The sequence below is a fragment of the Dermochelys coriacea genome, chromosome 18, assembly GCF_009764565.3.
Source record: "Dermochelys coriacea isolate rDerCor1 chromosome 18, rDerCor1.pri.v4, whole genome shotgun sequence".
Taxonomy (NCBI): Eukaryota; Metazoa; Chordata; order Testudines; family Dermochelyidae; genus Dermochelys; species Dermochelys coriacea.
The window spans coordinates 18,323,766-18,336,108 of NC_050085.1; the positions used below are offsets into that span (position 1 = coordinate 18,323,766).

Below are 12,343 nucleotides of genomic sequence, written 5' to 3' on the forward strand. Positions count from 1 at the left end.
TAGGAGAACAGGAAGGGAGCAAGGATCCAACATTTATATGCAAGTCTTAATCCTAAAAGTTTCATAATACCTAAAAGCATGCCATGAGAGGTTGTTTGGATTTAAGTCCTCCCACAGTGTTTGCAACTAACTGCAAGGGCAATAGTCTACTTAATATCCTCATTCTCTAACCTCAATGATTAAAGTGAAATGCAGACGAACAGCATAAATAAGATTAGAGCACTTGCTCTAAGCAATTTTTAGGAACAGTGTTTAATATGGCAGGTCAAAGTCTGAGGTAAAAGAGCAGGCAGAGAAGGTAGTGGACCGAAGTACTTCAAGTTTATTTTGTAACAGGAATGAGAAACATCACCTTTTTACAAGCTGTAAAAACAGTTAAGTTTTATAAAAAGATTTAGGCTCAAAATCTTGCTCATGGATTAAGCCAAACTGTATTATGGCCATGTTGGCTAATAAGGATAGATAAGCTTAGGATCTTGTCAGGGGCAAAAGTAGTGGCTTGATACAGTTATCGATAATGCCGCAGATAGATCAGTTTCTGAGGATGAAATTTCTCTCTACATAATGGACACTCCGCCTACAAAAAGGAAAGATTAAGTTATCAAGTGTTAATGAGCCACTTTAAAAAAAATAAATTAAACATGAGCACATTGGAGGAATCTAAACAAAGAAATGAGTAGTCCTACCTAAACACTCATCTTTCCTTCGGTCTAGTTTTTAGGGCAAGGTTAACTGTATAAAGCACTATCCTCTATTCAAATTAACTGCACCTAATTTAAATGACCATGTTTTACTAGTACAGGAAATGACCTTACTAAGCTTTATAAACACATGTTTAATGAACAAGCTGTACATTACAGTGGCCCCTCAAGGTGAATCTTTACTAGCTGTGTAGACAATAAACCCTCTTCAGATACTGCCTCAAGGAAGAACACATGGGAGAACTTACTTGGTTCAGGCAGTAACTGTCACATTAAATGAAAACGCTGAAAAAAGTGACAAGTGTTGAATGCCGCCTTCTGGGAACTTAAACCAAAAAGTCAAGCCACTGGTAAAGATAGATGTAGGCAATTCTCAGAGGGGAGATAAATGAAGGTTCTCTGGTACCATGTGGAAGGGAAGACCACCTAGATTAGGTGAGAGGCTAGTGGTTTACACAAGTGCTCCAGCTGACTTGTAGATATAGCAGAGGACTGAAGTGATCCTTTCTGTTTCTATAATATGAAATTTCCCTGTTTTTTTTTTTTATGGCTAATGAAAGACCCAATATATTACCCAAATAACAGGTTTCAGAGTAGCAGCCATGTTAGTCTGTATTCACAAAAAGAAAAGGAGTACTTGTGGCACCTCAGAGACTAAAATTTATTTAGGCATTAAGCTGTAGCTCACGAAAGCTTATGCTCAAATAAATTTGTTAGTCTCTAAGGTGCCACAAGTCCTCCTTTTTTTTACCCAAATAACAGCATTTTCCAACATGTTAAACCATACTTTGTCTTTTGGCTGTTCAGCTAGCTTGTAGGGCTCTAGCCTCCAGATAGGATCACTTGTATCTGCATTCTTTAGCCCCACAAGCATATGAGAGGAAAAATACTTGTTATATTAAACAGCTTGCTGGTGCTTCATGAGCAATGAGATCTTAATTCGGCTATTCATATAATAAAAATATTGCAGGGGCAAATCTTCATTAAAGAGACCCAGTTAATTAGAAAGCAATTTACGCATTCTGAAGTGAAAAATTTGCTCCATTATTTCAGTTACTATGAAAGGCAGCTTTCAGATCACAAAGTAAATATGTAGTTGCTGGTAATGACAAATGGAAGCTATTACTAAAGTATTAAAGCAAAATAAAGTTAAGATTCTCTCAGTAACACTTCCTAATAGTTGCATTAACTCAGCCACAATGCATATACTGTAAGAATGCATTAAAGTAGCTCAACTAGTAGTGTATATATGTGCACTACAAATGAGTTAGAAAATGCAAAAGTTAAAGTTCTGATAAAGAACATTGAGGGTTTTTGCATTCCTGAATTACCCACTACTCTATGTAAGCTCTGGCTGCTATGTAAACATGGTTACTTTACAGGGTTGGGCTTTTAAAAACCAAATTGCTGCAGAGTTGTACTTAAATGGTTGCCAACTACAGAGGCAAAAACTTACAGAAGCTACCCTACAAACATGTGAAGATGAATGAAAATGGTGTGTTCCAATATAAAACTACAGAAAGCACTAACACATGACCCTGCAGGTTCTAGAACAGCCCTAAATGATCTGTCAGATGAGGTTACATGCATGAGTACTGCTGCCTGCTGAGGCAGATTCCTAGCCCTTTGAGATGAAGAATTTTTGTGTCATCTACAAGCTAGAATCAACCTCCTTCAGTGGGCAGAACAGACCTCCTTTGGGAAGTCCATCAAAAGCAGTAGCTCAAGTAGGCTACTATTGCAACACAGTGGCTTGCCCTCCAAGACTAAGATCACTAACTCCAGAATTGAAACGTCCAGTTAACTACAAACTGATTCCCTCTTAATCCAGTTCTCCTATACACTAAAATACCTTCTCATAGCACATTATGTTCAAGATAATTTTATTTGTAGCTGTACATGAACTCAGACTATCTTATTCACTTAAATCTTCAGAGTGCTTTCAAGTAACCTATACACAGACTTTGTTCAGTGTGTTAAAAACCAAAACTGGCTTATCTATCAGTGATGCACTCAGTAGGCTAGTAGAGAAAGTTATGTGCCATATATTAGCAAGACTGCTTGCACTATCTGAACATTCCAGGCAGCTTATTGCTATTGTTTGAGATCCATCTGTCATCTTTGGATTTCACTCAGATCTTGTCTTACAAGTGCCATACATTTTTTTTGGCCATCCATTTAAAAGAAAGTACTTGCTAATGAACTAAGCTGAAAAATTTTTGAGAGACTGATCTTTAGCGAACAGCCAGTGTATAAGAACCATCTTGCATGAACTTTCCTTTGCTCAGATTATTTAGTACATGTTTACTACTCTTAAAACAGAGATAGCTATCACTTTTGCTAGGCTACTGAGCTCAGACACTAAACCCACAATTAGTGCTAGCACAGGGGAAAGATTTGCAGAACCAAGAGACATTAACTACCTATGGCAGAATTACTGTAAGCATCCATGAAAGTGCTGAAGCTTGCATACTGTTTTCTCTCAAGATAGAAAAACTTAGTTATCTTCTAACCTTTCCTGGTTAAGAAGTCAAGAGGGTGAGAGGTTGACCAAGTCTACAGCAGTCTGGAATCACTTAATTTCCAAAAATTTGGTAATACACATTTGATCAGAAATACTTTAAATCTATTTACTTGATTCAAAGTAGCTTGTAACATGGACTTCAAACCTAATGAGGCATTTGTCAGACTGATTTCAATGTGAAATACTAAGCTGTCTAGGGAAAGATGCTGGTATTGTAGAAAGAATGTCTTTGCCTGTCGATTTAATACTGCTTCTAATGTGCCACCCACCATCAGTGGATATCTAGATCTTTGTATTTACATTGATTGAAGGTACGAAATTAGAAATCTTGTGAACAAGTTTTGGTGTGTGGGTTGCACTCTCCATTTTGGACTCTAGGTGTATGCTACTGAGTAAGCTATTGAGCGTGAACTTAGCATCTAGTAATTTCACCAGCCTCTAACATCAAGTAGGAGAGCTTAGTCTCGTAGGTAGTGAAGTGTTGGATGTACGCTAAAAGCTAACTCAGTTGCAGGAAAAGAGGGGTCTACAGCTCAGTTACCATTTTTCTGTTTTGCAAGAGTTGCTCGTGTTTATATGGTGCACAGTCCTAGAAGGTCTAATAAGGTTTGAAAACAAATTCATGAACAATCTGATTCATGATACCATACTGGACAAAACTTGAGGGTTAAACTTTCATCTACTGTAAGCAGGTACAGCTCCTGTGGTATCTATGGATGGCACCTGCTTACAGCTGGGCTGAATTTGGCTTTTTGATTCAGAAGTGCTAGCATTTAGAGGCAATTCTTACATCATCATCAATCTTAACCCTAGATTATCCAAGGAAGAAGTGCTTAGTCAAATACCTGGGCCTGAAAGACATATTTTTCTGTGTGATCAACTTAGCTGCAGTACTGCATTTTCCACCAGGTTTTATGCTTTGGCAGCTCTTTACTTGTAGAGTGCACACATAGGGAGTGGGAGATAAGACAGGGTTATCAGAAGGGGAATACAATTAACTGGTTAGGAAAAATTGACATCTGGGGTAATTGCTCTTCTAAAGGGCCCACTCAATATGATATACAAACAATATTCCCTACTCCAGGATCTCACTTTTCTGAGTGGTCATAGGCTATCCTCTGAATTCAGTGTCAGCATGTAGTAAACTCTGATGCCCAAGTAGCATGATTAGATCATGCATTAATCTACTGTAAACTCTCATTTCAGCACAAACACTTGTCCTGAAAGGCTTACAAAGCAAAGGAACCTATAAGCCACATGGCTAGGGTGATGTGCCAAAATCAATCAATGGTTGGACAAAACAAAGGATAACTTACAACCTGTTACCCACACAAAGTTACCAAACAGCTTTTCCAGTTTGGAAAAGGGTTAAGAACAGATTATCGCTAGCATATAATAGTTTATAAACTATTCTTGGAGCCTGGGAAAGATACTGTTTAACTCACAAGATCAGGAGGATCCTTCTCCATGGAGATAGATAGCTGATGTGTTATGAAATTAACACTAAGGCCTGATTTACATCTAAAACTTAAGTCAACCTAGCTCTCTATAGTGCTCAGGAGCGTGAAGTTTCACTGGTTGACTTAAGGGCCACTGTAGACAGCTAAGTTGACGGAAGCATTCTTCCATCAACCTAGCTACTGCCTCTCAAGGGTGCAGCAATAGAAAAATCCCTTCTGTTCTTGTAGAAGTGCTACAACTATGTCACTTTTCATAGTAGCAGCCGTGTTAGTCTGTATTCGCAAAAAGAAAAGCAGTACTTGTGGCACCTTAGAGACTAACAAATTTATTAGAGCATAAGCTTTCGTGAGCTACAGCTCACAAGTGAGCTGTAGCTACGTCACTGTAGCTCTTGTAGGGCAGACATGCCCTAAAATCTCTGAGACAAGCTGCCCTGTGGATAAATGCATTTCCCTGGCCACATGAAAATACACATTGTTTAAGCTACTATGGACCTAACTGATGTATTGACTTGTTCATCAACTTAGAAGCATGTGTAGAATGAAGTTTACTTTCTAAAATGTTTTAATAAGACATTTTTAATTTGTAAATACCACCCTATGATTCATTTACTGGAAGCTTTGCTTTTCATGAAGAAGCTTACCACCATCCCATGAAGGAAGCCACAGCACAGAAAATTAATCCATAGCAAAATGCAACTATTTAGGACATTAAAAGTATGAGAGGTAGAACAAAATGTTGTGGCCCATGACGAAGAAGGGTTAACAGGTTGAGTCCAGGATGGAGCTGTTAGCTGTGTCCTACACTACTCCTGGGCTTTTCCAGTTGTACTTATATGGTGGTTTAATACAGACAAATGTTTCCTGGGCTCCAGGAGAATACTCAGTTTATGTTCTTGGTTCAAGTAAGGATAAGTAAGTTAAGTAAGGATTGGAACCCCCATCTCAGGATGCAAGTAATGACTAATCCCATAATTTATCAAAGTTCACAGCTTCAATAAAGTTCAACAGCATTTCTGAGTTTGGGTAGCCAAAGTGGTGCTGTAAACACCACACTCAGGTCCTGTTTCCCTCATTACTGTAACGCAGAGAACATTTACACATTTGTTTACAGTTCAAGTCAACAGATCAGCTTGGCAAGCACAGGCCCCTCCAAAATATAGATAGGGATTTTGAGTCTTGGAAGCTTCGTTTACTACGGAGCCTTAAAATTCTTCCAGAATAATCATGCAATAATTCTTCCACATTTTCAAAGCCAACTCTTTCCCACTTACTTTGGTGTTACACCACTCTGTGATGCATTCCCAACAGAACAGGTGGCCACAGGGAGTGGCTGTTGCATGCCTACGTTTTTCCAAGCACAATGTGCATCGGGAACTGCGTATAACAGATTTTTCCTCTGTCTGATTTCTGATTGAATAATAAATTGACAGTTAAACTAAAATGTAACAGCCAGAATATGTAAAACACTCTTACTGATACAATGTATGGAAACAAATCCACTTATGCTCAAGAGTTATACACATTCCCCTCATTAAGAACATTTCAGAAATGTCAGTGATACAGACATAGAATGAGATACAAGGAACACAGTCTGAGATGCCCAAGACAACCTGGACCATAATTCATGCTATGCTTCTAGTGAAGGGGACAAGGAATAGGAGTACTAGTGTCAAGGAAACACTTTTCTTATCCGACTGTAAAGTTATTTGATAACTTAAAAATAGTCTATGAAAAGTTAATTATCTGCTAAAATTGAAGTCTGAGAAAAGTGACGTGCAATTTTGAAAACATCTTTTAGTCACAATTTTTTTTTTTTTTTTTAAATGTAACAGCACCCAAAATAGCCCAGACACTGCACAGGCGAGTGAGAGTGGAGAAAGAGGAACAACACGACACAGGATGCTAGTGGTTGTCCTACATGAGTCCAGGGCCTGACACTAAGGGTCACATGGAAAGGCCAGTGAGGTGGAAGTGTTGATACACTGCTGCCTGTGCTGTAACTTTCTGCAGTGCAAGTATGTTTCAATCCGGCCCTGAAAAGCCCACCTCTGGTTGGAGAAGAGAATAGTTCAGCCATCATAACCCATTTAATCCCTGGTGTCAGCTGAGATTTTCAACAAAGTGGACAATTAAAGCCAATTGTGGGGATGAGGGGAGAGGTATGTGGTTACATCTACACTGTTTTAAAACCTGTAGCAGTGAGTCTCTCAGCGTGACTACTGCCTCATTCTCCAGCACTAAGAACAGCCGTGTAGACGTTCAGGCGTGGACTAGAATTCGGGCTCTGAAGCTGAGGGGGTGGGGCTGCAGAGCTATCTACACCACTGTTTTTAGCGCTATAGCTTGAGCAAGTCTGTAGCCATGGGCTCTGAGCCCTTCTGTTAGGGGTTTTAAAATGCAGTACTGTATAGACATACCCTCTGCTATATTTTGCCAGTAGGAGGAGGACTGAGACGAACTACTTATTTATTCACATTAAGTTACAATATTACAAGCTTTTTGGGGCTGGGGCAGTCTTTCTTACATATGTTTGCACAGTACCTAACATAATGGTGTCCTGGTTGATGACTGGGCTCCTAGGTCCTATCACATACACACAAGTTTATAAAATGACAAGGAAAACTTGACATCCAACACGGGAGTCTGGTGAATATTAGAGGTTGAAACTACAGGTGAAAGCAGTAATAAAATGGTTAAATATTTCTAACACCATGCAGTTAAGTAATAAAGATACACTCTTCCTTTCTAGCTACAGTAATTGAACACATTCTCATTAGTGACAGAAGATGTATAGCAGTTATCTACATAGCATCCGAAGAAGTCCCTTCCACTACCCTATAGTATTTATGTTATCTTGGTGTTTAGCTGTGAGTGGAGCTCCACCATAGAATTTCCCTTTAGTTATAGATAAGAAAATTCCCACACACTTATTCCTGCTTCTGCCCCCTTTCCAGCAAGTTAGGAATATCATACTTTGGATATGAGAGGTTGCGGTGTAATTTCCACTCCTGCCTTGCCCTCTGCCTTTGTTGGAAGCTGTATATCTGAACACCAACTGTTAGTACAAGATGCAGCAGTGACACTATCCCAAGAAGCTTGTAACTTGATCGAACGCTCTGATCATCTCCAGGCAATCCTGGAGCACGAAGCTGCATAGTTCAGACAAGAAAAGAGAGAGAAACTAAAATTAATGAAAACATGACCTTTTAGATGGCAATGAGCCTCACCATCAATCTGCCTGTACCTCACTTTTGACCACCTCTTCCCAAAGACAACACAGTTTTACATTACATTAAGCCACTAGCTTGAAAAAGGCAGTTAAAAATGCGAACGTAAGACTACACACATCAGATTTCCCATACAATAGAGTCACACCAGTTAAATACTGATGCTTCCACACATACTAGCAGTGAACGCATGTGCCCCAAATATAGATTTGGCTAGATTCACTTGTTTTCTAGAATTACATTAGGACCTGAACTGGTCTTTAATTAATCTAGATTTGTTAGCAGTGACCAATAAAAGGAAGGGGGGGAAACATGACCCCCTCTCATGAATTATTGAAAACTCTCTCAAATTATTAGGCACTGCCCAATTTACTGATCATCACAGGTCAAATTCTACATTCCTTTTACATGCAATACTGTTGCTGAAGCCAAAATACTACATTACGTTAAGAAAAGTGTCTTCAATCAATGAATTCTTTAACATACATAAGATATTCCAGTGATCCTTTTAGAGATGTGATAGAAGATGCCATTTATATAAAATACTGCCAGATGCAACCTACGGAGCAGGGGAATATACTGCTTGAGGATATGCACAGTTTGTAAAAGGGTTTTCTTCTGCTGTTCTGTCAGCCTGCCAACTTGTTTCTGCACCCAGCTTCGTACCAAAGTCCTGCCGCATAGACCATTGCTTTGCAAGGTTCTAGATCCACCAGTTTCTATCTGCAACTCATGTTCCAGATGGATTAATCCTTTGTCCAACAAATAAGGCACAACAGTATGAAGAGAAATCAAAATGGCCCGTCGAAGCAGAGAAGGGATTCTCTTCTTGGAAGAATCAACTTGGACAATATTAACATATTCTTCACCAAGAGTTTGATAACCTGAAAGATAACACGGACAAAAGTAGATGGATAAGCTGGCATTCTTATTTCCATTATTGACATGCCATGTTTAGGAGCGCCAAAGGTGGCTTAAATTTCAATGCCAAATGATGTGATCATTATGTTTAAACTGTAACTATTTTATGGGCCCAATCCTACAATTACTCAAACACCAAGCTTACTACCATGATGCATAGTTCTTCATGGTACGGGCCCTGTTTTCAGAAAGCACTCTTTCAATAGTGCTGGTGGGAGCAAGATAATAAATGATGGGTTGTTTCACATGGATTTTAAATAAATGCTATGTCTTAAATAAACCAAATATTTAATATTGTATTTACATTTAGCAAAAAGAAGCATCTATAAAAAACCCCCCCCCCCCAACTTCTAGGACCCGCCCTCCCCCAATTATATTTACAATACTGACAGCAACTCAGAATCATTAAACATTTGTAAGCAGGTAATTAACTCAGCCAACAAATAAATCAAAGAAACATTAGAGTCTGTTTTCTCCACACCAGAATGATACCCTCAACCTTCCCCCCCCAAACCATGTCAAATGGCTAAACTTTATGAACACTACCTGAAAAAGTGGTGAGGCTGAAGTATGCTACATCAGAAAGAAGTTCAATCTCTTTCCTCCATTCCAACCATTTCTTAGCACCTATGAGGTAAGATTAATAACATAAAATTTATTCCAAAAACAGTATGGATTTAAAACACTCCCCAGTGGTGATTATTGCCCAAACTTTGCGGCACTGTGCATCAGAAACACTACTCCGTTTTCATTATCCAAACGAGGAGACATGGCAAAAGGTGAGGAAGGAGTTTGTTTTGTTTTTAAGTTGAATAACTTGAACAGCTGGGCAGTAACTGATCAGAATATGATCTTTGCCTTTTAAATGAGCAAAATTCCACTTGCCAGGAATACTTTTAATAAACCCAGGAGTAAAGCTCTCATCAGCCTCCTACAGGGACTGTTAGGGCTAAGGGGAGCCATGGACTAGCCGGGACTGGCTAGGCCTCAAACTTTGAAAGGTGACAATAAACCTACCCGGGGTAGAGGGAGAAAACAACAGGTACAGCTCAGGAACTGCACTACGCACAGTGACCAGACCCCCGCACCCCCTCCCCCCAGCCCACGCAAGCTACCTCTCTAGTGATGTTCCCCAAGGGTCAGTCTTAGGACTAATCCTATTCAACTTATTTATAAATGATCTAGAGAAACGGGTAAACAAGGAGGTGGCAAAGTTTTCAGATGATACTAAACTGCTCAAGATAGTTAAGACCAAAGCAGACTGTGAAGAACTTCAAAAAGATCTCACAAAACTAAGTGATTGGGCAACAAAATGGCAAATGAAATTTAATGTGGATAAATGTAAAGTTATGCACATTGGAAAAAATAACCCCAACTATACATACAATATGATGGGGGCTAAATTTAGCTACAACTAATGAGGAGAAAGATCTTGGGAGTCATCGTGGATAGTTCTCTGAAGATGTCCACACAGTGAGCAGTGGCAGTCAAAAAAGCTAATAGGATGTTAGAAATCATTAAAAAAAAGGGAAAGAGAATAAGACAGAGAATATCTTATTGCCCTTATATAAATCCATGATAAGCCCACATCTTCAATACTGTGTACAGATATGGTCCCCGATCTCAAAAAAAATATACTGTCATTAGAAAAGGTTCAGAAAAGCACAACTAAAATGATTAGGGGTTTGGAACGGGTCCCATATGAGGAAAGACTAAAGAGGCTAGGATTTTTCAGCTTGGAAAGGAGAAGACTACGTGGGAGGGATATGATAGAGGTCTATAAAATCATGAGTGGTGTGGAGAAAGTGAACAAGGAAAACTTATTTACTTGTTCCCATAATATAAGAACTAGGGGCCACCAAATGAAGTTAACGGACAGCAGGTTTAAAACAAATAAAAGGAAGTTCTTCTTCACTCAGCGCACAGTCAACCTGTGGAACTCCTTGCCTGAGGAGGTTGTGAAGGCTGGGACTATACCAGGGTTTAAAAGAGAACGGGATAAATTCATGGAGGTTAAGCCCATTACTGGCTATTAGCCAGGATGGGCAAGGAATGGTGTCCCGAGCCTCTGTTTGCCAGAGGGTGGAGATGGATGAGAGGGGAGAGATCACTTGATCATTGCCCCTTAGGTTCACTCCCTCGGGGGCGCCTGGCATTGGCCGCTGTCAGCAGGCAGGAGACTGGGCTGGAAGGACCTTTGGCCTGGCCCTTCTTCTGTTATGTTCTCCCCTCCCCCCCGCCCCCGCGAGCCCACTCCCCTTCTCCCGCCCCCCTCACCCGCCAGCCCGTGCAGCGCTGCCCCGGCCCCGCTCCGCAAGCCGCTCCGGTACACCTCATCCTTCTGCCCGCAGCGCACCAGCTGCGCGGGCCCAGCGGGAGCCAGCGGCATCCTGAGCGCGGGGAGGAAACGCTCCCTCTCTCGGCCACCGTCCGCTGTACGTAGCGTCACGGAGAGAACGTAGGCCGCTGGCACATACGAAATACGCCTCGGTTGACGTACTGTGCTGGTGCGCCAGGCGCAGGCGTTGGGCGTCATCACAGCGCCACCAAGAGGGGCGGGGCGAGAGCTCCTTCAAGGGGCGGAGCAGGCCGGTGGCCTCAGTACTACCGCTCTCAGGACCCACAATGCCTCGCGGCGGCTACCCGTGCGCCTTCCCACCCCACGTCCCGGCAGTGCCCCGGGGGGGGGGGGTGTTGCCATGGCGACGTCCCCTGGCATTGCCCACCCTGTCTATCCCCTGAGCTGCGTCGCAGAGACGCTAAGGCGCCCGCACGCCGTTCAGGATGGGCCCATGGTAAGGAGGCAGCAAGGCCTAATGGCTGGAGCCCTGGATTGGGCCTTGAGAGACCTGGCTTCTATTCCCAGCCCTGACACTGGCCCGCTGGGTGACCTTGGGCAACTCCCTTCCCTTCCCCATGCCTTAGTTCCCCTTCTGTAAAATGGGGATAATGGTACTGTCCTCCTTTGTAAAACACGTAGAGAGCAACTGATGGAAAGTGCTATAGAAGCGCTAGATATTATTAACATGTGGTGTCTGGACCTTTTCTGCAGGGGGTAAGTTTGCTGTGGCAGAAGCCCAATGATACCAACTTAAAGTGTTCAAAAACCAAGGGTTAGCCTCCCTCCTCCTGAAAAAAACATGAGATTTGCTTCAATAATACACTTTGGGTTCTTTTCCTTTGCCTTCCAGTTGCTGAGCCTCTTGTAGAAGGTGATAGATTGCATCCGATGAAGTGAGCTGTAGCTCACGAAAGCTTATGCTCAGATAAATTTGTTAGTGTCTAAGGTGTCACAAGTCCTCCTTTTTGTAGAAGGTGGTTTCTTCAGGGTTTCAAGCTTTTCTCAGCAACCATGAATTTGACATGGAAGTTTTTAGTAAATTTCAGTAAAATTTTATTAAATTTGTCAGTTGCAATTCAGGTTACAGTGAAACCTACTGTAATAGTTGCTTATCAAAATTCAAGGGTTTTTTAGGATACTGGAGGTAACAGCTCCTGCACACACAG

General features: G+C 41.2%; 1 protein-coding gene and 1 long non-coding RNA gene across 4 annotated transcripts; one reads left to right on the plus strand and one right to left on the minus strand.

The window, feature by feature from the left end:
- Positions 1–302: 302 nt before the first annotated feature.
- PEX10 (peroxisomal biogenesis factor 10) lies at positions 303–11,373 on the minus strand. Of its 3 annotated transcripts, none has more exons than XM_038376584.2 (6): positions 11,114–11,373; positions 9,383–9,463; positions 8,582–8,799; positions 7,662–7,837; positions 5,960–6,095; positions 303–577 (listed from the first exon to the last, which is right to left on the minus strand). In XM_038376584.2, exons 1-6 carry the CDS (start codon positions 11,370–11,372, stop codon positions 509–511), a joined length of 939 nt encoding a protein of 312 aa, XP_038232512.2. In that variant the 5' UTR covers position 11,373; the 3' UTR covers positions 303–508. The 3 variants fall into 3 exon arrangements, with proteins under 3 accessions (XP_038232512.2, XP_038232510.2, XP_038232511.2); XM_038376582.2 differs by having other exon boundaries at positions 8,402–8,799; XM_038376583.2 differs by lacking the exon at positions 5,960–6,095 and having other exon boundaries at positions 8,402–8,799.
- Positions 11,374–11,474: 101 nt separating this feature from the next.
- Positions 11,475–12,126, plus strand: LOC122457070. Its single transcript, XR_006276369.1, has 2 exons — positions 11,475–11,631; positions 11,889–12,126. It is a non-coding gene; the product is annotated as an uncharacterized LOC122457070 (long non-coding RNA).
- Positions 12,127–12,343: the final 217 nt, after the last annotated feature.

Coding starts and splice junctions, on each gene's coding strand:
- PEX10 (XM_038376582.2), bottom strand. CDS start 11,372: ATGACGCCCAACGCCTGCGCCTGGCGCACCAGCACAGTACGTCAACCG. Junction 9,464..11,113: donor AGCGCTGCACGGGCTGGCGG/GTGAGGGGGGCG, acceptor CTTACCTCATAG/GTGCTAAGAAATGGTTGGAA. Junction 7,838..8,401: donor GGATCACTGGAATATCTTAT/GTATGTTAAAGA, acceptor TGAACTATGCAG/CTTCGTGCTCCAGGATTGCC.